At 35.7% G+C, this 27015-nt stretch overlaps 1 protein-coding gene across 2 annotated transcripts in view; it reads right to left on the bottom strand.

The window, feature by feature from the left end:
• NEGR1 (neuronal growth regulator 1) overlaps window positions 1–27015 on the bottom strand; it is a 517118-nt gene that overhangs the window by 220880 nt on the left and 269223 nt on the right. For both annotated transcript variants that reach the window (XM_034433200.3, XM_034433199.3), the window contains exon 2: window positions 26291–26523. In XM_034433200.3, the coding sequence (XP_034289091.1) occupies window positions 26291–26523 (233 nt within the window). The remainder of the gene's footprint in view (window positions 1–26290; window positions 26524–27015) is intronic.

Raw genomic sequence — 27015 nt, forward strand, 5'->3', positions numbered from 1 at the left:
TACTTTATTATTTTATTTTCCAAAATTATTATTTTTAAAAAAAATTGTAGTAAATAATTATTTAATGTTCAAAAATTCATCAATCTGGAATTATCAAGGAATGAATGTTCAATGGGATTATGTGGCAGATTATTTATTCAAACTACTTAAAACGAACTACCCGTAGTCATTCACCTATGATCTTGGTGAGCCTGAATTATAGTTGTAAGTCCTTGTGGTTGTAAATCAAGGAATTATGTGTGATCACATTTAAAGTTATGATTATTTTTAATGCCATTCGTTAAGTAAACACTGTGATTGTTCAATGAATCCATTTTCCTCAGTGGACACTTTTGCTGGAAATCAGAAATAAATTCTGGAATTGAGCACAAAAATTTACAAATCTTGGCCATGTGACTGTGGGATGCTGCAAATAGCCATAAAGGGGACCTGACTACCAAGCACCCAAAATGTGATCACATGGCCAAAAGGAACGAATTTTAAAAATGGGTCTTAAGTAGCCCTGGGGAAGCCTGTCATAACTTTGAACGGCTGCTAAGCAAGCAGCTGGTCATAAGTCAAGGACTGCACGTATAAATCTTTCTGATGATTTAATTGTAAATATCTGTTAACTATAGAAAACTATAAATATATAGCAGAGTCAATCATACCTCCTTGTGAAATTTCCTTTGAGAATGTAATTTCCAAACTGGAGGTATATCAGCATGATTTGAATGCTGCAATTGAAGGGAATTCTCTAAAGTGGATAATAGTTAGAAACATAGTCTGTGTCATCACTGCAGTAGAAAAGGTCATATTAAAGGGGAATCCGGAGTTTACAGTGCTAAGATCCATGTGAAAGAACAAGAGAGATAATGAGATCAAGTAGCCTAAAAGAAAACTCAAGTCTTTGCATGGATTGCACAGAGAAATAACATTCTATTAGCAAATACCATATTTTTGGGAGTATAAGACGCACTTCCCCTCCCAAAAGCAGCTGAAAATTTGGGTGCGTCTTGTACTCTGAATGTAGCTTTTTTGAAGTTTTTTTCAGCCCTAACAAGGCGCTAGCGAGTGAAGTGATCTTCTGCGCGCTTTGCCTGCTCCCTCCAACTCTCAGCTGTGCTTTAGAAGCTTTTTTTCAGCCCTAACGAGGCACTAGAGAGTGAAGCGATCTTCCGCGGGCTTTGCCTGCTCCCTCCAACTCTCAGCTGTGTTTTAGAAGCTTTTTTCCAGTCCTAACAAGGCTCTAGTGATCTTCCGTGTACTTTGCCTGCTCCCTCCCACTCTAAGGTGTGTTTTAGAAGCTTTTTTTCAGCCCTAACGAGATGCTAGAGAGTGAAGCAATCTCCGTGCTTTGCCTGCTTTTCTCATAGCTGCTCCCTCTCAGCTGTGCTTTAGAAGCTGTTTTTTATCCCCAAGCAGGGGATAAAAAGCACGCGTGCGCTCAAAACCAGTAAACTAATGTGCTGAAGCTAACCAGACTAAGGACGCTAGCCAGATGAATACCTGGTAGGCAGACTTTTTACTCCTATTTTCCTCCCCAAAAACTAAGCTGAGTCTTATACTCTGGTGCATCTTATACTCCAAAAAATTTAGTAGATGCTTACTTGAAATTAGACTTGATCAGAATTGGAATAAGGAAACAGATTTTTGCTGAATTGTGGCACATCAACCCAATACAGGTAGTCCTTACAATGGAACCCAAAATTTATGCTGCTAAGCAACACATTTGTTAAGTGAGCCTTACATCTTACAGCCTTTCTTGTCCCAATTGTTAAGTGAATCAGGGCAGTTGTTAAATTAGTAACACAGCTATTAAGTGAATTTAGCTTCCCAGTTGACTTTGCTTGTCAGAAGGTCGCAGAAGGTGATCATATGACCCCATATGAATCAATTGCCAAGTATCTGAATTTTGATCATGTGACCCTGGGGATGCTATAATGGTTAGGGTGAAAATTAGTCGTAAGTCACTGTAAGTCACATGTACATAAGCCATTGTAACTTTGAATTGTCACTAAGCAAACGTTGGAAGTCAAGGACTACCTGTATATTGACAAGAAAAGAAGGGCAGAACCTGGGGATAAAGTTAAAAGAGGGATCAGCCTAGAATCCTTATATAGTCACAAGCAGACTAAGTGCTTGTGACTATATAAGGAGCTTTATCTAACTCTAAGCAGATGCTAATTGTTATTGGAGAAGTTTCCTGCACAAGCAGTTTAAACTGCACAGGCAGTTTAGCAATAACTCAGCTTAATTGGATCTTTTTATGTGGACCTGTCTTTCCTGCCTGACATTATCTCCACAAAGATGTGTTGTTAAGTCTTAATAAATCTTATTAAGGAAAAGTTCACTTAGCAAACGGGGTGTCAATAGATGTGTAAGGAAGCTGACATGTTTGATAAACCATAATGAAAAAAAGGAATATTTCAAGAAGCTTATCACAAACCCAAATTGGATGCAAATTATGTAAATCTATATTATGTTATAAAATGTGGCTGTAAAATTGAGCTTAAAATAGTCTTTGAACTGTTACAAAAGAACATCAAATAATGTTGAAAGAAAAGGACAATAATGCTAGTATGCTGGAGCTTATGCTATTTAAAGCAAAAATAGTACTAGAATCCAAGCATAATAATAACCTATAAAATGACACAGAAAATTTGGCTACAGAGGTGAACCTGTTAGAGTCCCATGCGAATCAAAACAGGACAAAGGACAAAAAAAATAAAAAAAACTACTTTGGAACATTTATAGATCTGCCATCAAAGTAAACTTATACTTATTTCTTAACCAATAAGGGCAAAATGTTTGAGAAACTCAAACTGTTCCATGCTTTTATAACAAACAAGTTCAATCACAACATAAACTACAAAAAAATAAATAAATTAAGATCCAATAATGGAAGGAGAATTAAATTGCTGAATTCAACTTGAAGTAATACTGAGCTATCATCGAAGAACAAAAGATAATCAGATTTTGGACTTAACTAGAAAAATAAACACACACAACACTGCTTATTGAACATGGCTGTTCAAATTGCCCAGCCTGGACTGATGGGGTTATTTTAATACGTTTAATATGTGTTTAATATGTATTTTAACATGTTTTATCTGGTTTGATTTTAATTGTTGTGAGCCGCCCTGAGTCCTATGGAGATAGGGCGGCATACAAATCAATCAATCAATCAATCAATAAATAATAATAATAATAATATTTTAACAAAGAAGAAACAAGAACCCCAGATAATCTGTTATATTTAGATTTTATAGAAAACTACTTAGTTTTACCGGCAACACAGGATCAACCGCAAACCTCTATTTTCACAAGCTGAATTGTGTGGCCATTTACTCTGACCCGACTAGAGAAACAGACTAGGAGTGTGCTGGGTGCAAATTCAACTGTAAATTAATTCTCAAACACTGATCATCCTTCCCTAAGAGCAAATACGTATGGCAGAGTTTGGGTAGAGCTCTCAGCTGCCTTGGCATGAAAAGTCTTGTGCCAAAGACAAACAGAGAATGCTGGAAATCTTGTTTCCTGTGGTTCCCTTGTGCAGTTTTCCAGCTGTTAATCTTTTGGTAATTACATCTGTTCCTCTAAACCTCTTAAGACTTTTTTTGTGTATTTTCAATTCCAAATTGCATTTTGACCAACTCAGTTTCTTTCAATTTGCTGCAAATGCTATTTGAATCTTGACACTGATTTATAAGATTATGTTTCTGGGACTCACTTTAGAAACAAAAAAAGCATCCTACCTTATATATTACTCAAAAGTAGGAATTTCAAAACAGGGTATAAAGAAGAATGTCAGTTTTTGTTATTGTGGCCTCTATATAGTATATAACCTGTTTTGTTTAGAAATACTGTTTGCAAATGTTAACTTTCTTGGCTGGAGGATAGCTTTCTGTCTCATTCAATTAAAGCCACAATTAATAACAATTTCGGTCACAATATTATGTTACTGGGATGCTCAAGTTGCAAAATAGGCAACTTTTTAAGGAGATAGAAAACAGTTAGTTTGAAGAATCATTTCTGCTCACAGACCAAAATCTACAGTTATGGAATTGAATTTACTAACAGAAATGAAAAGCATTTTACAGAGTAAAAAAGAAAGCTTTTGCTCCTTTAAACTTGCTGCTTGAAAAGCCTTCATTTGAAACACCAGTCTCAAAAACCAGAGTAGAGATTTATATGCAAAGGTGGGATTAAATTGATCTGGCACATAGAGAGCAGTAACAACATGCGGCATTCAAAGCTTGATACAAAGCTCTTTGACATCAATGGGATTTGTCCCTGACCCTTAGAGAAGATATTGCATGTTATAATGAATTGATAGAACCTCAATAGCTGATAATCGTAATTTGATTAGAGCTAGATTTACCTTTACTGATTGTATCTCACTTCTTTGACCTAAAAGATATCAACATTTAAGTGCATGGCTTTTCTTGGTAACCCAAGGAAGTTATTTGGCTATTTAAAGAATATTTCAAGAATTTAGCAAATATGCTGAAGTTTATTTTTATTGTAATTCTACACCCAAAATTGATGCATGTTATTTGCAGCATAAATACTTGGTTAAAAAGCAAATATAAATTTCTGTGTTAAGAAATACAAATTACAAATGCGACTTTGAAGACCGTATAAACAATAAAAACTCATAAAGCAATTTCACATATGAAATCCAAATTTGCACAACTAATTTCCGCAATCTGGTTTGTTAAATAAATCAAGGTAAAAGGATCTTTCTTCCTTTATATTGTTTCCCCAGTTAGATTATGTAATATCCAACTTTCTTTTAGAGTACTGTTCACTATGCTGCAGCTTTTTTTTTATGGCAATTGTTCCTGACTGGATTGACACTTCTATGATGTATCTTTAATTCTGTTTTCAAAAATGAAATGAATCAAGCAGAAGGCGCTGTTGGAAAGCATTCCGAAGACAAAAGAAAGTTAGGTGACAGCTATGAAAGCTAGCAGCGTCTCTCTTTGTCAGTGAAATGCTGCAAAAATAAAATTTAAAAGATTTTATTGCTCTGGCTTGCAGATGTAACTTTCACAATGTAAATGGGGACAATCAACCACAGAGACATCTTATCCCAAATATAAATCAATAGAAACATAGGAATGTCAACCCATGCTGCATAATGGGACTACCCAAGCAATAAAGCATTCAGAACACTAAAATTAAGATGATGCAGAACATGTTACTAAAATATGCCTAATATACAATGCTACATTGCAGCTATATGGGGAAAAAAATTGACTGTCATAAAGGAAGCAGAGCAATGGCAAACATTTTCCCATTCACTTGTAGTTTAGTTATAGTATTAAGGGTAACATTTTATTCACAATGCTCCTGTTCCACCTGATTACATAAAAATAGCCTCCTCCAATTTCCTCTAGCTTTCAGCCAATGCCGCAAGTGAAAGACCTAAGGTTAAGAAAGGCTACCTTTTGCTTCATTGCATGCCTTGTGTTTGCAGGACAAGAGATCCTTGTGGATAGTGTCAATTGCTGCTCTACTTCATTCATTTTACAATGATTGAGTTCTGTATTTTTGCAGTTAAACATCACCATCAAAGGATTTCTAATTCCAATAGAAAAATTCCAATTCCAATATAAAACTGCGCCAACAGAAACGCCTGAGCCACCATAATTCGAGACCAGAATGCAGTTCCCCAGTACTCTGAGACCAGACTTACCACAGCATGAAAACAAAATGGTGTGAAATGTTTTATTGTTGTGTATAAAATAAACAATTGGACTGGAAACAATTTGCCATCCATCCATAAAGTCCTCAACCCAATCTGTAGTGTCCTCTCATATCACCAGATGACAATCCATTGTCCTTAAAAGCTGTTGCTCAGCATTCCCATATAATAGCTGCAAAAACTTTGGGATCATCTTTATATCAAACTTATTTGTAACTACTTATATATCCTTGGTAATGTCAATCTGAGAGCATCATGAAAACAGAAAAAGACTTATTTCAGAGGATCAACTTCCATCTAGCTTCTCATGTCACCGTAACTTGCATATACAGTTTCCCTATCTGAATTCTCCCATTCTGCACAGTTATCCAATTTCAGTCACACGTTCCTGGGCAAAAAACCATATGTCTCTGCTTCACTGTAGAACTGAGATTTTGGTGGCATAGTGGTTAAAATGCAGTACTGCAGACTAACTTACTGTCCACTTCAGGAGTTCAATTCTGAGTGGCTCAAGGTTGACTCAGCCTTCCATCCTTCCAAGATGAGTAAAATGAGGGCCCAGATTGTTGGGGGCAATATGCTTACTCTGTAAATCACTTAGAGATAGCTGTAAAGCACTATGAAATGGTATATAAGTCTAAGTGCTATTGCTATTGGTAAAATTCTTTAGGATAAAGAAATATTTCCAAAATGTTACCTTGCTAGAGTCCATAAGAGAGCAAAGATGCCAGCCCAGCTTCAGAGAACTTCTCTCTCTTCAGAATGTGACACATTCCAAAAGCTTGGCAGAATAAACCTCTGGTCCTGGTGACCAATTCAGATTGGATCCTGCAAAGATTGAACTGTCTCTCAAAATCAAAATATTCCTAGAAGAGAATGAGGGAATTTTGTTCTTGTGGGCATAATACCCTAGAAAGAGTGAATTAAGCTGCTTATAAGTGTGGATCAAACGAAATTGTCCAACATTTCTAGTCAAATACTCTTTCCAACATCTTTTCCTCTTCAGAACTCTACTTTTGTTGATTCTAGTGGAAATAAAAATAAATGCAGCAGCTTTTGCAGTCATTCTGGGAGTGGAAAAGGTTTTCAATTCTATGCATTTTAGGTTTCCCTTAATCAACATAAAATCTCTACCATAATTCTATCCTTTTCAGCTGTTGTCAAAACACTGATATTGCATAAACATAATTTTCATACTTCAATTAATCAACTTTTAGAAATGAATATATACATCTGCATTTCATCATCATCCAAACCCAAATGGCGGGGAAGAGCCACTTATTTCTATGAAACTATGCCTATCCTACCAAGGGCCATAAGACTTCAGTCCCAGAATCATTGGATGGGTGACAAATACATTTCATAATGAAATAAAAAAATAAATTAAAAGAAAAAAGTAAGCCATTTATTTCATGCTGAAAGTGTTATATAAATCTTTCCTTTTGATTATTGGATTTCCTCTACAAAAATATTTTTTTTAATTTTGCATTTCTGTGTGCTTTAAAATATTTACTTGCTTAACTCTTCTATCAAAGATAATTCCACAATAATTGTTTCTGTCTTACATGTCTTAAAGCTTAGTTCTCAGCAAACTAGGGCCTTTCAGTGTTTAAATTTCAATTTGCAAAATTGGTGACAGATCCTTATAGAAATTGTACTGCAGAAATCTCTATATGGCCAACAGATATGTATGAAACAATGGTGCTGGTGAGATGTGTATGAGATAATGCTAACTCTTTTGATCATAGTATGCTTCACAAGTAACAACAGATGTTACTGGAGAATTAAACACAGATGTTCTTGTCAGATTTACCATGACATCCTTTGATGTCTCTAAATGCAAGCTCTAAATGCAGTTTCTAGACATTGATCAAGTCAGTATTCACTAAACCTCAGCAATAGTATTGTACAAAGTGTTCCTGAACTATTCCATCAGTGTGTCATGTTTGACATGTAATAGGTATCAGATTAATTACTGTGAAATAGTATCAAAGTGTTCCTGGATCTCTTAAACCAGTGCACAACTGACCAACTACTAGTCTTAATATGTTATTTAAAAATAACTGTAAAATAACCTACTAATATGCGTTTGTGAAAAAACAGTTTTAACATTAACAAATAATATCACTGAAAAGATTATTTGAGAAGGCACTAATTTAAAATAATTATATGCTTCTGCAATTTAGCAATTCCATCCTTTTTAAAAGTTTCCCTAATGCTAAAATGTCAAATAAAGACTTTGTTCCATCTGGAGGTGTTGAACTACAATACATAAAAATGCTTCTTCATCATTAAATTGTTAAAAGGAAAAAGTCTTTGTGCTTCAGAGGTTGAATTTAAATAAACTGATTTACACATTTCAAGCTTTCCAATCACCTGTGCAACTGCTGATAAGTTTTGCTTTAGATCTATTTATGGAACATCAAATGACTTAAAGTAAAACCCAAAGATAGTAGACCCTTTACTAATACATCTCCACCTATTCTGTGAATTTTATAACATCTTATAGAAATGCTTCATACTTACAGGCTTCTAATACGAATTTTCCAAGTACTTCAGAAGCAAGTTTTTCAAGAAATTTTTTTTATTTTTTTTTAAATATAATATGAATATAATTCATCAGCCGATATAAAAATTATCAGCTGATGAATTAAGAACTCTAGTATAGGCTAAGTATTTATTTACCATGGTTAAAAAAAGCTAAAGCCCTCTTTGAATCAAGCTAAGCTCCTGGTTACTTCATAGATATGGCTATGTGGATTTATTGACAACAAAACACAAATGGATCACCATTTCATTCTTTCTCAATTTAAACCAGGGGTGTCAAACTTAAGGCCACAGGCTGCAACTGGCCTGCAGGGTGCTTAAATCTGGCCTGCGGGGCTGGCCTGGAAATATCAAAGGACCGGCCCACGGTGACTCCATGGCCTCCTGCAGTACTCTGCTGACCAAAAATGGGCCATGCGAAGGCCCCACGAGGCCCCCACATGGCCCATTTTTGGCTGGCAGAGTGCTGCTGGAGGCCGGGGAGAATGAAAATGAGGCACGGAGGGTCATGTGAGGCCTGCACACCCCATTTTGGTCAGCAAAGTGTTGCAGGAGGCTGTTCAGGCCAAAAGCAGGGCAGAGGGCACCGGCCAGGAGCTCCGTCTCATCTCTCCCATCACTCCCCGCCCCCCCGCCAGCCCACAAAGAACTACAATACTGATCTGGCCCTCAAAGAAATCCAGTCTGACACCCCTGATTTAAACCATTACCTTGAGATTCCCTACATGTCTGTCATTCCAAGTATTAAATCTAACCTTGCATAGTTTTTTCTGGAAGTGAGTGATATTGATAGGCACTACTCAAATAGTTTGTCTGAGGAAAGGAGGAGTAGAGCTCAATACAATTCTCTCATTGAGGAAAAAAGAAAGTTAATAGCAGTCAAAAATAAATATTATTAGGCATTGCCAACATGCAATGATAGTTTGAGGTCCTGTATTTTAACATTTGCAGTTCCTTTAAGACAAATCTTAGAGTTTCCGATAATTACAATATCAATGTTCATATCATAGGTTTAAAATGAAACAGCAGATTATAATAGTTACATTGATTTCTCCATCAATCTTTAGGTAAAGAGCACTGGCCATAAATATAAGCAGAGTCATAATGTTATGTCCACATGAAAAGGAGGAAACATAGACAGAATGACAGAGTTTTGCCTACTTTGTAGTGCAGACAAGTCTGCCATACTATAAAATATAATTGGATTTGAGCCACAAATCTTGTGAACAGGGCTAAATAAGATTAGTGATGCTTGTATAAGAGTAGTTAGAAACAGTAGCAAAAATATGCAATACAAAATAGGATTTTGTCTGACTTAAATTGCAAAACTCTTTATTGCATTATAAAGCAATGATTTGTTTATTGCTAAGGTAAAAACAGGGTTTTTTTTTGTTTGTTTTACAGCGAACTGAATCAAACACAGTTCTGTTCAATGGGGCAGAACATCAGTTTCTGCTGCTCTGAAAATGATCTCACTTGCCTAGCTGCATTTCCAGATCATGTTTAGTTTCTTCCTTAGGTGTGTGTTGGGGGATATAGTCTAGAAAGCTGCTCATTTGTTCTTCCCGTGCCCCCTCTGTGGTAAAATTAGCCATGTAGTACGGAGTATAGGATTTGGTTGAATAAGAAACCGATGAAGTTTGCTGTTTTTATTCCAGTATTCAGTTTTACTGAGTGCAGTTGTTGCAAATGATTTGGATTAATGAACCAAGTGTTGTATTATTTTTGGTTGTAAGAAAAAAGAAGAAGAAGAAGAAAACAAGACACAATAACATTCAGATGGTGGATTCGGATGAATACAAAAAGGGACATGCTGAAATGGCTTTTGTTTCTCCTTGCTTTCCGCTAAAGGAAAAGGTCTCCAGACATTTAGTTGACGTAATTAGTGCTGTCATTTATACCTGGTCCCAAATGAACTTGATTACAAGCTTGCGAAAAGTATATCTCATTTGGTTTCATGCATAGGAATTGATCTCAAACATACACAGTAGAACCCACCATCTGAAAAGACATGGAAATAATCATGTGTGCTACTGTGTTGTATAATGTATACCAATACAATGGTATTGGCTGGCCTAATATCATGTGCATTTGTTGGCAAAAGCTCCTCAAAGCTTAGGGCACAAATTTCTCATCAGGTAGAAGAGGAAGATTACTTAATTGTAGATATTAGGAACCAGGCTCTAGACTTCCTGCATGCAAAGTATGTATTCTATCAGCAAGCTGTCAACTTTGACAGGTTAAATTCAAGCATAAAGGCAACAGACGATTTGATCATTATTACTCTACTTTGGATTTTACAAACAAGCTACAAAAGAAACGTATTTGCTGTGAATGCGAAAAAAAGAAAAAGAGGAACCATCTTTTTTACATAGTATAATCCAGTCAGCTAATATTCTGGTATTTGTTAACTACATTTCTTGGGTTCCTAAACTTGAATCTTGACAAATGCCATAGTTAGAAAAGTGTTTAAAAGAGGCAACTGGATACACGCAACATTTTTAAAGTACTTTCTCTACACACCATTTTAAAATATCAAGCTATATTCTGTAATCGTATTGAAGTTATAATATCACATTGTATTGCATTGATGCTGGAGTGAGTGTATTAGGGAATCATGCACTTTTGTAGCCACAATATGGACAGTTATGTCATAGTAGAATGAATATTGCGAGCGGATGACATTTCTGCCAGTTGAGGTGGATAGTGTTTATACTGGACAAGGTGCCTGAACAGCATACATGTGAGCTATTTAGAAGAGAATGTTATCATTATTAAGAACCAGTATGGGCTGGCAAAGAACTTAATATATATGGGTATGTATGAGTAGAATATGCATATCTGTATATATTTTATAATGGTCGTTTGGTAGATCAAGGCATGCCCTGGAAATAATGTACCTTCATCTCAGTAAAGTTTCTGATAAAGTGTCTCATAATATCTTGGAGGAAAGCAGTCCTTAAAAGATGCATGGTTTAGATTACAGGCTTGGACACATGGCTGAATCCAACTGATTGATGGTCAACTGAATATGTGTAAATACTTGCTACAGAGTACAGAAATGGAGGAGCTTGTTAGTTAGGCAGCACTTGGCTCCGTTCTTAAAAAAAGGAAATGAAAAGTTTGATAAAGTTCAGAGAAAAGATCACATGATTGATGTGAATTATATCATTGTGAATTCTTAGCAATGACATAGATTTTACATAGATTTTCTCCATAACCATTTGTCCCTAATCCAGTCTTTCACATCTTCCAGTGATGTACCCTTTATAACTGACTTCATCAACTTTGCTGTTGGTTGTCCTCTTCTCCTGTTTCTTTCTAGCTTTCCCAGCATTAGAGCCTCCCCTGTGAGCTAGATTTACACATAATATATCCAAAGTAAGATAATTTGAGCGTAGTCATTTCCACCTTGAGTTTGATGCAAAATGACCATATGAGAACATGATCTGAAAGAATAAAATAAAATGTAGTCCTTGACTTACAACCATTTATTTAGTGACTGTTCAAAGTTATAACGGCACTGAAAAAAAGTGAGTTATAAATGGTTTTCACACATACAACTGTTGCAGCATCCCCATCACATCACAGCTGTGGTGGCACAGTGATTAGAATGCAGTATTGCAGGCTAACTCACTGCTCACTGCCAGCAGTTTGATCCTGACCTGCTCAAGGTTGATTCAGCCTTCCAACCTTTTGAGGTCACTAAAATGAGGACCCAGATTGTTGGGGGCAATATGCTGACATTTGTAAACTGCTTAGAAAGGCCTGTAAAGCATTGTGAAGTGGTATATAAGTCTACGTGCTATTGCTATCAAAATTTGGATATGTAACACTGGCATGCATTTATGACAGGTGCAGGGTCCCAGGATCATGTGGTCACCATTTGTAACCTTTCCAGCTGGCATTCAACAAGCAAAGGAAATGGGGTAATTCAGATTCACTTAAGAACTGTATGATTTAGGTAACAACTGCAGCTATTTGCTTAACAGCTGTGGCAAAAAAAAAAAAAAAGCCATGAAATGGAGGACAACTCATTCTACAACTGTCTGGCTCAGAAATGGAAATTTTGGGCTCTACAATGGTCATAAATTGTGGCCTACCTGTACTGAGCAGTCAGGAGATGACCCAAAGTCAAGGCCCAAGATATTCTTATAGCTAGGAATCTATTGAACGAAAAGTCAAGGAGCCCTTCATGATACTGATATGATACTGATTTTAGCTCTGAAATTGCAAATCTATTTTCCATCTTCTTTTGTAAATAAATATTGTTTACAGCATTCCTGGTCTGTTGCAATTATTTTTGCTCTTGTTTCCAAATGTAAATGCCCTTGAGCATATTCATTTTCCTTCTCAAAATTATAATTTTCTTCTTAATTACATTCCTAGCATTTTAATTGCCTTTATTGATACATGTAATGTTCTGCATTTTTATAATTAGATTTGTTTAACTTGCAAGGTTGCAAGCAGAAAGATAGAGGGAGGCACATAATTACCAACTGCCAAAAAGAAATGTTTAACCAATAAGTATAAATATATCATTTGCCTTTAAGAAGTGAAGGAGTGGGTAGAATGTCAGACTACAACAGATGTATTTTAGGACTCTTCGCCGGTAATCATTTTATGTGCAAAAAGAAATACATTCCCTTTCTTTTTTTCCCTTCCCCCCCCTTTCAATGGTCTGCACCTTCTCTAACCCTCATCAACAATGGTTATATCTCATTACTGTAAAATTGTTATTCTACCTACCCAAAGACCAAAGTTATTTTATCGCTGCAGAGATCACAAGCTCTTTCACAGAACACTGAAGAAAACAGTCTCATTTCGATTTTAGAAACCCAAAACTATTCACGCTGTCTCAAATTTGTGCAAAATCTGTTTGGGTCATAATGACCGGATAAATACAATGGAAGCAATGCAAAATATTGAAAAAAAAATCTATTTAAATGTATTGAAAAGCCTGTTGATATAGGATTTCATCCATCACAAGATTAATTGACTGTGGACAAATATATTTCCTTTGATGTTTCTGGTTGTCCATCTTTTCTTCAGAGCCTGAGCTTGAGACCTTTTATTTCTCACCAATCTTCACGTCTTTGAAGTGAAAATATGGAATTTTATTTCCAAAGCTATTTTATCACATAGCACATTAAAGAAAGTTGACAAAAGAGTTTTAACTGATGGTAACGTTTCACTGGAGATATTTCCTCTGCAAGACACCATTAGCTTGGTATCAAAATATAATAATAATAACTTCGTCATTGTACGTGTATACCAGGGGTGGGTTCCACTTACCTTTATTACTGGTTCGCAACGGGGCTGTGCATGTGCAGAAGCATTTTGATGACGTCGGGGTCAGTGGGTGGAGCCTCCCGCCAGTTTTACTACCAGTTCTATAGAACCAGTGCGAACTGGGGGCAACCCACCACTGGTTATACACAGTATACCCATACGATGAAATTCACTTAACACCCAAAGACAAAGTCCAACACACATAACAATTCCCAAACATACTTCCACCCACCACAATTCTCCAGCCCTAAACCATCCAAACATCCACACAACAGACCAAGTAATACTGTCCAACACACTGATGGTGGCCCTTTAGTTCATTGTTGAGTGCAATTATAGCTTGGAATAAAGCTATTCAGAAAATGTGTGGTCTGAGTTTTAATTGTTCTGTTATTATTATTATTATTATTATCAAAATATGGAATCCTGATTCATGCCTCCCAGCTGAAAAAAAACTTCCAAAAGGCATACAAGGTCTCAGAATGATTTCTGCCATACAAAGAAGGTGACCAATCTGTTCAACATCAGATGGATTAGTTGTGGCATCTTGAAAGAACATTGCCTGCATTTCAATTCATTCTGGATCTCCTTAAAAAAAACCCATTGAATTCTAGGTTAATTAGTTGGCTGTTCCTTTTCTGTAATAGTTTATAACTTGATTGTTTTTAGGTTATGCAGTGGATTACTGTGAAACCCTTATTTCACACCAATTTCATACACATTATTTGAATGTTAAGATAAGTTTATGTATACTTTAAAAAACATATTGTAACATATCATTTGTCTGTCAGACATTCCAGGATGAACCATATAATTTATGCCAGTATTTGGGAATATTCTGAAATGCTCACCATTCCTATAAATAAGCTAGCAGTGTGAGGCAGCAACCAAAAAAAGCTACTGCAATCCTTGGTTGTATAAAAACAGACATAGAATCAAAACCATGTGAAGTATTAGTACTATTTTATAAAACCATAGACCACAATATTACAAAAAAGATGTTGAGACTTTAGAAAAAGTGCAGAGAAGAGCAACTAGGGTGATTAAAGGCCTGGAGACAAAAACATGAAGAATGGTTGCAGGTTTGGGTTTGGCTACTCTAGAGAAAAGAAGGACGAGGGGTGACATGATAGCAATAGCAATATTTTTTGCAAAAAAATATTTAGAAGCTTCCTCAGGTGTTACCCATGACTGTTTGACACTCAGTTCTTTAATCACTTGTGCTCTGGGTAGGTTTATGGACTAAGCAGATGAACAAAAATGCATACTAGGTTTTTGTATACTTAAGTGACATATGACTGTCAAATATTCACTTTATATACTGGAAAGTGTATAAGAAGAAGAATGATTTATAGTCACAGCCATGACAGCATCATGTGACAATAACAAAAGAGTGTAAATATGTATTTACAGAATGATTGCTGTCTATATTTTTTTCCCTAAATCTTACCAAGCTACTTTGCAATCCAACACAAATTTGTTCAATCTATCTGGTTTTGTTCATAGAGAAAAGACAAGTTGATAACAGTTGCTGGCATCATGAAGTTAATTTTATAACAAACTGACATCTCAAGCAGCAGCAATTTAAAAGAGCAATGCTTTGTCAGTTTTAAGTGGGAAGTGGTTGCTGGTATGATTATAGATGTCTTCTGCATATTTATTTTGTCCCACTTTAAATAAATTTGTATAAGATTTATCTTGTTAGTCCCCAATACAAGTCCCTGTTGGCCAGATTTAGGAAATAAATTAGTCCTCACAAACATTGTAGAGACTAAATCAATACATTAATATTTATGGAGGCATTAGGGAGGTTTATTAGTAGAAAAGGGCAGCACCCGTTACACTGGAAATATTGAACATATTTAATTCAAAAGCATCAATTGCAATGACACACTGAATCCATAAATTGTGTTTACATGTACAGATAAATGAATGCAGATATACAACATAAGAAGGGAGCTACATCCTTGGACAGAATCAAAATAAGTCCAATGTAAGCAGAGAGCTTTTGGTTTTCAGCAAAGGAGTAAGCTTCCTGTGCATAACTATATTATTTGCATTTATGTTGGAGAGTTCATTGCTATTCTTCCTGTTTTGTCTGCTATATTTTCCAGATACTGTGAAGATATCTGGGTATTCAGAACTGGTCTTAATTTACAAAACTGCACAAACACGTAGTTGGTTTTATCCTGAAATCTATACCCAAAGATATCAGGATAATAATCTAACCAAGATTCCTATGTGCTTTTCAGTATTGCAAAGGAGATCCTAATTCACTTGAAAATCTGGCTGACTTCTGAAATTTCAAAGATTCAAGAATGTTTATAGCAAAGTTAAGGCTATATTTAAAAAGCTTTCAAAATAACAAAAGCAGTTGTTATTATTTTGTGGAGATGCAAGAAACCTTTTGATGAGTGCTAATCTGATCAGAACCTGTCTACTATTAAACTAAATGCGGTGACACTATAGGCTGCTAACTGGGAATGCTGTGAAGCATCCACAAAGTGTTAATATTGGACATAAACATTTTAGACTACTGAAAATATATAGAGAAACTTCTAATAAGTGTTGAAAATGTAATCAAAATCCAGGGACCTTTTATCATATGTGGTGGTCTTGCAAGTATGTGAATATACACTGGATTAATTAATGCCAATGCTGAAAATATTCAAGATTCAAATATTAATTGAATGAATTAGCAGAGATGGTGAAACTAACTGCTTTGATTAGAGATAATGGACTAGACAGTTTTATAAGAGACTGGAAGCCATTTGTGGACTTTCTACATACAATACAATAACAATACAATAACAGATGGTGAACAGACGGATTTAAAGAGTAGTGTAATGTTTTGGCTAACCTGTTAACTTTTTTTCCTCTTTTTTCTACATATATATTATGATTAGAAGTTGGGTTGATTTGATTGATTATCAGATAGAGATACCCTCATCTGAAACATCTGTTTATTTAATATAGTATTCCTGTTAAATAAGGATGGGAAAGCTGATAACTATTTGTAGACCTGTTATGTAAGGGGAGGAAAATTTATCAGGGTTTTTTTTTTTAAATTTTATTTTCAGCATCCATCTAGATGAATTCTTTATGTTTAATGTTAGATTTATTTGATAGTTGGGGGTGTTTTTTTTTTTGGTACACATTTTTTCCTTTTTTCCTTGTTAGTTGGATGTCCAGTTGCCTCTTGAAAAAGCACCTTTGAGACTACTGAATATTACATATGTTTATTAGCTGATACATTACAGTACAAGTAGTCCTTGACTTATGACCCCAAAATTTTTGTTGCTAAGTAAAACATTTGTTAAGTGAATTTTGCCCCATGTTATGACCTTTCTTGTCACAGTTGTTAAATGAATCAGTTCAGTGATGAAGTTAGTAACATGGTTGTTAATTGAATCTGACTTTCCCGTTGAGTTTACTGTCAGAAGACCAAAAGGTGATCACATAATTCTGGCACATTGCAACCATCATAAATATGAACCAGTTGCCAAATATCCAAATTTTGATCACATGACCATGGGGCTGTTGCAATGGTCATAAGTGTCATAAGTCACTTTTTTCAGTGGCATTGTGACTTTGAACAATCACTAAGTAAACTGCTGTTAGTCTAGGACTACTTGTATAAAAGAATGTGTGGAGAAAAAATATTGCAGTTAACAGTATAACTATTTATAATAAAATATTCTTTAGCCTGATGTTTGTGTGAAATAAAAATAGACAAGTTGTATTTAGGAAGAAAGACAGAGTCAGATTAGTCTGTCTACAACTAAAAGCTCAGTGGCTAAGACACTGAGCTTGTCGATCGAAAGGTCGGCAGTTCAGCGGTTCGAATCCCTAGTGCCGCATAATGGGGTGAGTTCCTGTTACTTGTACCAGGTTCTGCCAACCTAGCAGTTCAAAAGCATGTAAAAAATGCAAGTAGAAAAATAGGGACCACCTTTGGTGGGAAGGTAATTGCGTTCCGTGCGTCTTTGGTGTTTAGTCATGCCGGCCACATGACCACGGAGACGTCCTCGGACAGCGCTGGCTCTTCGGCTTAGAAACGGAGATGAGCACTGCCCCCTGGAGACAGGAACAACTAGCACATATATGCGAGGGGAACCTTTACATTTACTTTTTATGCTATTCTCCATCATAGAGGCAACACAAGTCAGGCAAGTACCTATACAGGGTAGAGTCAGAAGAGATAAAAGACAGAACTAAGGAAGAAAAGGATGAGAATTTTTGCTTAACTACTAGCAGACCTCTTACACAGAGATAACAAAGGAAATGTTTTAGAGAAAGAAGAGAAATGGGGTAAAGATAAAAAGCCACTCTGCTAACTCTCTGCCTATTGCCCCTAGTAGTCAATTGGATAATAGGCAAAGAAAGCTGGTGCATGCAACATTGCATCCAACAAGATTGCATATCTGTATATTCTGTTTCAGTTGAGAATGCTGTATGAAAAGACAACAGACATGATTGCTCTTCTCCTTTGATGCATGTTGATTTAGTTTTTGATGAAGACTAAATATTGTGATTTATTTTTTCCACCTTGTGGTGTTCTTCATTCCAGAAAGCCTCACATTTTTAAAAACTACAATAGTAAAGGAGGTAAGGAGCTATTACATGGCATGCATGCATTTAATAATATTTGTAAACTAGTCCAGTCACAAGCGCTGTGGTGGCTCAGTGGTTAGAATGCAGTATTGAATGCAGTATTCTGCCGACTACCAGCAGTTTGATTCTCATTGGCTCAAGGTTGACTCAGCTTTCCATCCTTCTGAGATTGGCAAAATTAGGACCCAGATTGTTGGGGGCAATATGCTGACTCTGTAAATTACTTAGAGAGGGCTGTAAACACTCTGAAGCAGTATATAAATCTAAGTGCTATTACTATTTTAGTTTCAGAAAGAGCCTGAGTGCAGAAGCAAAGGCAGAATCCAATTGATCATTAGGAAACCATTTTTTATTTGTATCCTATATTGATATTTAGCCTTACATTTTTAAACAAGCCGGAATGGGCTAATTATGATTGATATTTCATTTTTATTGTTGGATCCCAAGATAAGCATAGCCAGTGTTCCTGAGATATGTTTAGTGTATGCAGCACACAGAAATTCAATCCAGAGGCTTGGGCTCATTGTTAACACAGTGTACTGAATAATAGATAAAATGGAAGGAACGCTAGAGAGTAGTGCTAGTATTGGACTTAAAAAGGAATAGATATCACAATTATAAAGAAATATTTCATTCTGAATTTCTCAGTTAATGTGTGCCTGCATGCAAGGCTTAATTTTGAAAGAGAGGCAATATATTTGGACATTTTTTCCCCATTCTGGCGAGTGAATAAGTGACATTTCCCTCATGTCATGTTAGAGTAACATGTTCTTAGGTCAACAAAGCTCACCTTGTAAGGCAGAAAGAATTTCAAATGTTAAAAGAATCTGTCCATTTTTTTCTCATTTTTTTTTCTTATTTCATGTTTTGCCCCACTGCCATGCCAATCATCTTCACACTGTCAATGCAGTGGTGGTTTTTTTTTTTTTTTCTGTCCTTTTGAATCTTCTTTTCCTCTCATCAGTATTTCTTTGGTGCTTTCTTCCAATTATATAACTTGCTGTAAATATTTCACATTCAGGCTGTGGTTCTATATCTACTTACCTTGGAGCAAGCTCTATTGAACTCACTGAGTAGATATATATTGGATTGCACTATGCTTGAATTACTCCAGAAGAAAATACAAATGTGGATTGGGTCACAGTTTATCATATTATTTCTTCTAGCAGCCACAGTAACTCAAATGTAGACAATAGTTAGAGAAATGTAAAACGTTAATGTCAAAAAAGAAAAGAAAAGAAAAGATCCCAGTTCTTTTAACAACCAGTTTTATCATCTCAAAATTGGGTTGTCAGAAATATAACTGTTTCATATCTTTCTACTGTGTCTTAATGATTTTCTTTTTTCTTTTAGTTTTAAAATAAACATGATTCAGTTTAAGACAATATAAATATGAGTGAAAGCCTAATTTGAGGCTCAGGTTTTGTTGGCAAGTCCACATAAATCAGGACAAGAATTATTCTCTTTAGGTTTTATTACATAAATTATCAAGCACTTCTTTTGATAAACATTCATATCTATGGTATTTGACTACAGACTAGCCAGCAATGTCAGGCATCAGAATAATGTTTCCAAAGTAAGTCACATTCTGTAATATACCATAATATACACCCAGGACACAAAGTTAACATCAATTTATCTTTGTCATTTATGAATGAATGGATGGAGGAATATGGATGGAGGAAGGGAGGGAAGGAAGGTGGGAGGGAGGGAGGGAAGAAGGGAAGGAAGGCCTGAAAAAATTGAAACCCCCTCTTTAACAAACAATAGGTTTGGCCTGGTTTAGATGAAACCCTTAAGGCAAAGATATATGTTTGAAAATAGATTCATTACTATTTTGTGAAGAATGTGTGGATTAAGTTCTGTTATTTATCCAAGCTACATTTATATCTCTATGCAAAATAAAGAAATTCATTCCCAGTTTGCACAAGAGATATTATCATTTATTCTCCAGAACAGACAATATTACTGTCTTAATTTGACCCATAGGTTTGCAGTGTCTTGTTCTTCTTTTTATCCCTAATATCTCCAATATAAAAATTGAAACATGAGTGACTCAGTAAAAATGGAATGCACAGCTTTTTTTTTTGTTCTGAGAGATACTCTTGCCCCTTGACTAGAGCCTAGAGCCTACAACATAATAAAAACTAAAGCAAAACCTAAGTTTGCTTCAATGTAATTTAAATGTAAATAAGATGAATATGGCAGAGATCCATCTGAGTTTTTATGATTTCTCCTCACGTATTTCATATTTTTTCCCTATCTATTACATTACAAATTAGAATTCAACCACTATTTATTTTTTCATTCAATTAATAGAGCCACACGTCTCAAACATATAACTCTAGATAGCTAATAAAATTAAAAAAATATTTTTTTTTAAAAAAAAACAATAAATAACAAATATAAGGCAAATAAGATAAAATCAACTAACACGAGATAATTTGAGATACAGGCTCAACACATAAGCTGGTGTTTTGACCTAGGCTTCCTGAGTCATTAAAACACACGAGTAGTCCCAAAAACCTCTTTTATTACAACAGCTGTTAATTCTGTTCATTCACAGATGAGTCCCAATTAGTTGAAAGGGTTCTTTGGGAGAAGTCCTTCAGGATAATCACCCACCTTTATCTACCTTGACACACTGCCAAAGATTTAATTGGCAAAGCCACATGGAGTCCAGAATCAAACAGAGCTTCAGGCTTTAAGCTGAACTGAATGAACAAATGTTGTTTCCTGCAAAGGCCCACATGCCTTTGTCCCTCTTTTAAGTCTTATGGGAGGGGCCAATCATCTCCCAGCCCTACTCCCAAATTGTCCCTTTTGTTTTAACTGTTCTTGCCTTCTGGCAGCTCTGCGCATGCGCGCACTGGGAAGAGGCTCCCCCTGTTTTTCTGCCTCACTGAGATCCGATGCAGAGACCTCATCCAAGCCTTCCCCAGATTCCAGGACTGGCCCATGGTCCTCCCCAGCCTCCTCACTGTCCAACTCTGCTGCTAGCTCTGCAGGCTGCTGGCGGACCACAACACCTGGACCCAAGACTCAGCAACAAAGCCAGGTTTTTAAGGTCCTACAGAAAGCCTGTAGGATCCTGTAGGGTCAGGACAAGTTTACCCTCTGAAGGAATGAGGTTCTAGAATAGTAAAAGCTGTTCCCTAATAGATGGGACTTGGCACATCTTTTCTGCTGGATCTCAAGGCTAGATGAAACTGGGGAGACTGCCCCATGAATACACTGGTCCCAGGCTATGAAGAGCTTTGGATATCACTAGCAGCACTTTAGAATGAGCTCAGAAGAGTACTGGAAGACAACATAGCTTGCAGAACCCAGCCATCATATGTGCCAAGCAAAAGGTACCCATAATAGCTTGTGCCATGGTATTTTATGCTTCCAGAGGCTATTCAAAGGCAGCCCTATTCTGAGAGTTACAGTATGTGAGATCTTGGGGCAACAGACTGTAAATCCATATATTAAAGTTTTACTTGTACTAATACATGGAATAAGGTACATCGATTTAGGACAGAATGAAAAGGTCTGGTTACATATTTGCTTCTGAAAAATCATCATGACTCGAGTATTCACCATTTCAGTAAATAAAAGAAGTCTAATTACCTTTAGGGAACATGAAGAAAAGAACTAATGTAATGTAATTCACCATTTAACCAGAAAAATACCAATCTTAGAGAAAAGTATTCAAGGCTCCTTGTATATTGTGGAATTTGTAAAGCTGTGATGGTTATAAACTTAAGCCAGTGGTGGGTTGCCCCAGGTTCTATAGAACTGGTAGTAAAACTGGCAGGAGGCTCCGCCCACCGACCCCAACGTCATCAGGAAGCTTCTGCAGCCCCATTGTGAACTGGTAGTAAAGGTAAGTAGAACCCACCCCTGCCTTAAGCATATGCAAAATATTATGGGAAAATATTCCCAGAAATACAGTAAATTGGGGGGGGGGAAGTATTAAAAAACACAACTGAACACCTTGAAAAAATGCTTTTAGAACTGCATATATTACATACTAGGATAAATTCTCCCAATATACTTTTTTTAAAACAAAATAATTGGTTATATTTAAATCTTGGTTCATATGAATGACAGCAGTCAAACAATAACTACGCTGCTGCTAAAACAAAAGACCTGGCATTTATTAGAATCATCCTTTGTTCCATATTTCCATCATATAGCAATATTAATAAAGCAATGATTTCAGTCACTATCTAAATCCTTAACCTAAGGACCTTAAGCAAGAGCTCCAAGGATTTTTGTCAGTATTTATTAAACAAACATGCCAATAAACAGTTGTATATTCAGTAATGATAAACACTGTCCTTTTACAAAATGACTACCATATACAGTACTAGTGCATGCAACAGTAGCAAGCTAAGAAGGATTAGCCCTGTCATCTGAAGTACAAAAAAAAAATCTTAGTATAAAAACCTTTTGTTGAAAATCTGGAAAGTCATAGTGAGTAAAGTGGATGATATCAAATGAAATAAACCAATGATCCGATTTAGGATACAGCGTCAAATGTATTACTGATAGTTATCCTTGTATGCCCCCAGATTTTATTACAAGATAAATGCCACTAAATAAACAAAGTAATCTTCATTCATTCATTCATTCATTCATTCATTCATTCATCTTTTTATCTTTTGTAAAACACACACACACACACACACACACACACACACACACGGTATTTCTAATCTGATTTTCTTTGTTTGTACTTTATTGGGGCTTAAATACAGAAATCTGAAGTGACAGCATAAAAGGACATTTTAGGAAAAAGATAGGCAGCAATCAGATGGCCAAGCCAGTTTGGCACTGCAACTCATGAGATCAAAGGCTTCTTTAATCTGATTGTTAATTCCTAAACCACCTGTCCCTTAGAATAGTTAATCAATATATGAAGGTTATTGAGACAAAATGGTGCTTTGTTATATAAAATGTACAGCAGCTTCAATGGTGATAAGTGTTAGATACTAACAGTGAGGGCTTCACTCTGGTCCTCTGAAAGAGCGGGAAAAATACTTAAACCTGATTGGTTGAGTTGCTTGGCAGCTCCCTATATAAAGGAATAGCTGTCAGGCAGAGTTTCCTAGATGTTACAAGGCTACAATAAAGAACAGTTGTATGAGCCTTCATTTGCCCAATTTAACAATAAGTGTGATAAATGTTTTGGGTCTTTCTAACTATTCAGTTTCATTGTACTTGGTGACCCACCACACAAATTATCAAGTTCAAATGTGCACCTGAACTTGTGTTGCCAGGACAAGGATGAAAGAGTTTTCTGAAAAATAGTGTGTTTTGACAGCATGCTTTTGTGTTTTTGTTTTTGTTTTGCAAATTTCCTGGAAACACTGTTTTCAGTGATATTTATGTTCTTTTTGTCGACCCTGGTTGCAATAATAATATCTATCCCTCTTGAACTTTATTAATACTTGCAGGAAATGACTTGAATGCTTATTTGTTTTCCCTAAAAAGATACAGGAAGAACTTTGATTACCCAAATAAATGTTTTTCTGAGCTGCTGACATCAGCTTGCCATTTTCCCTACAAGACCGTAATTGTTGTTATTTTCTAGTTTTTGAAAGAAAAACATATTCATTTTCTCTGAATCTTATCTGCAGTATTTGCAGAATGCCATATCCATTTTTCAGAGAATGTTTTTTTTCCAACAAAGGTACACTATTTTGACACAATTTTCTTTTGTCTATTGCCATCAGTAAAAGGATGGGTACTATTCTTGCTTTTTGGCTCACAATTGATGGAATCACATGCCAGACATTTTTAATACTTTGAACATTGCCGGATCCAAAGCATCTTTTTTTTAAGATTCGGGGCATCATTCAACCAATTTGGTACCTTTCAGACATATGGACTTCATTTCCCAGAATTCTCAGCATGCCCATTAAGGCTGAAGAATTCTGCGAATCAAAGTGCATACATTTAGGGGGTGTCTTAGCTAAAATAAATTTCAGAATAACTTTTTTTTTCATCCTCCAATCAGTGGTGAAATCCATTTTTTTTTAAACTATTGGTTCTGTGGGCATGGCTTGGTGGGCATGTCGTGGCTTGCTGGGCATGGCAGGGGAAGGATACTGCAAAATCTCCATTCCCACCCCACTCCAAGGGAAGGATACTGCAAAATCCCCATTCCCTCCCCATTCCTGGGGGAAAGGATATTGCAAAATCTCTATTCCCACCCACTCTGGGGCCAGCCAGAGGTGGTATTTGGCGGTTCTCCAAACTACTCAAAATTCCTGCTACCAGTTCTCCAAACTACTCAAAATTTCTGTTACCGGTTCTCCAGAACCTGTCAGAACCTGCTGGATTTCACCCCTGCCTCCAATATATTCTTAGTGTGGGCTGTATGAATTTCTTTTTAATAGTTTATCAAGACACTGAGGGAATTTCATTTTGGGAGTGGAAAAAGCAGACTTATGCAGAGGTGATGCTACCAGGAGTCACTATTTGAGAAGAGACATTATAAAACAGAGATAAGTTAATGTGCCTGGAAGAACAGCTTCACCAGACCACAAAACAGGATCCAACTAAGCTAAGCATAGATCAAGAGAAAATATGATCTGGTTCATAGAGTAAATTTGACTAAATTTGGTTATACTTAGCATGCTGCCTGAATGAAGTGACATTGCCCAAATTTCGCTTAGGTAGAAAACTTTAACAAAATATCAACTCTTCTCTTAACTTGGAATAGCATTCACTTCAGCTACTCTATAGCACTCTCATTTCGGGGGTTATTTTTTAAAAAAAATAATGCTAGCTGCTGACTAATTCATTGATGGCTGGAATCTGGCTAGGGAAAAGAGGGACCAACAAACCACTTCAGGAACAGTTTATATGATAGTCTGTGTTGCAGTTCATGAATAAATACTTAATCCACTGTATTGTTAAGCATATTATTGCTACATGTGAAACATAGCCAATACACAAGTTCCTCTGAATATATAGGCCATCCTTTTTCTTTATCTTCAGACACATGATGTATATGTTTACTACAAACATCCTGACAAAGATTCTGTGCTTTGGTTAACTATGAAGCCAGAGTCATATATCAATTATGGTGGAAAACATTAGATCTATTAGATATTTGAAGTATTGGTTAATCAAAAGTGTAGTGTGGCAAATCTAATGCATGGAAACCGTGGAGAAAAAATACGCTTTTCTTACTTAAGTAATGTTTCTGTATGAAACTAGGAAATATCGCAGTAGTCAACAGAAAACTTCAGCAAATAATCTAATTTACTACATATATCTCTAATGGAGAAAAATGGGATGGCAATGTTGGCTGTAAGGGAGAGACAACAGACTGAAAATAATTTATATTTTTACTTTGTACCACCACTAAAATAAGGAGATGCTAGACTGAACTGAGAAATTCACTCTACTTTTACATTCTTTTGATGAAATAAGAGGTTCATAAGGTAGACAAAGGAGGACATCTCAACAGTGCAAGTTAAAGTAGGTGCATAAGAAAAAGATGAAACATCAGGGTTGTTTTAGACTGGATGCTGAATTGAACAGCAAGAAAGAATAGGACTCGTTTAATCCAAATTCATAATTTGGAAATCATTATGGATATAAATTATTTTAACGTGTAACTAAAATGTTGAATAAGGTCTGCAATAAGCTTGGCTCAAAACAGTTCAGTTTAAAAAAAGTATTAGACTAGAAGGGGATACTTATCTTCAATTCTTTTTCTGGTGCTTGTTTCATAATGGTATCTAGCTGTGGCAAACTAACAGGATTATGTAAAAGGAAACATTTTAACACTGATGCATATTTCGTGCAGGGAACAACAAACAAAATCTTTTTCTTAATGGGAGTTCTGATTAAAATTCTAACTTTTAAAGTTAGAATACATGACATCTCTTAATTTTAACAAATAGCACACATCTTTCTGCAAGCACAAAATCAATCCTCCCATCTCTTTTTCACAAAACATTCATACTCCCACACATTTTGATATGTGTTTGTAAGTGACTACAATTATGCCAACTGTATTTTAAATTCATGGCATCAAAAAAAAAAAAACTATAAATGAGTTAATTATCTCTTACAATCAGATGCCAAATCTATTCTGTCTATAAAAGTTAATTAAAATTTAGAAAATGGAATCACTTATACCTTTTACAGTTAAGTACACCTGCATGGTTCTGGGCGTGTGCTGGGTCTGCACTGAACAAGTATATAGACCATCATCTGACACATCCACATTCTGTATCTGGAGACTGTATTCCCTTTTATTTGCTGTTGCAATTGAAACTCGAGGATCTACTGACCACTTGTCTCCTCCTGCAAAAATAATACTTGATCGATTCAGCCAGGCACCTTTTGAAGCTCCATCTTCCAAGTAACATCTGTATATTTAAAAAAAAAAGGATGCAATTAATAGAATGATCTTAATTTCCTAGAAAAGAAGTTTTTTTAATGTTACCCATGACTTACATAGTTATGAAATGATATGTTTCTAGTATAAAGAATGGTTACATTAAGATTTGCTACTAATATCTGATTTATGAACATTTTTGAGAATTTTGTGAGTTCCTTCTTAGAATAAATATCCCAAGGATTTTGAAATAAATTAAAAAAAAATCTACATTTCATAGTGCATCCTTGTTTTTTAGTGACAGAGGAATGCAGTTATTTGAAATTTTGACCATAAATTAGAGTGATTTTATGTATTAGGCTTGTACAAGTCATTTGATGAATATTAAGATCTGAATTGACTATTATTTTGTTCTTCTGAAAAGGACCCCAAAGAAATACAAGCAACTAATCAGCCATGAACAAAGACTTCAAAAGAACTTGTCACATTTTCCAAATATATTTTCTTATATTTGATTCCTATT

The sequence above is a fragment of the Pantherophis guttatus genome, chromosome 3 (assembly GCF_059756535.1).
Source record: "Pantherophis guttatus breed Tessera chromosome 3, ASM5975653v1, whole genome shotgun sequence".
NCBI classification, from domain to species: Eukaryota; Metazoa; Chordata; class Lepidosauria; order Squamata; family Colubridae; genus Pantherophis; species Pantherophis guttatus.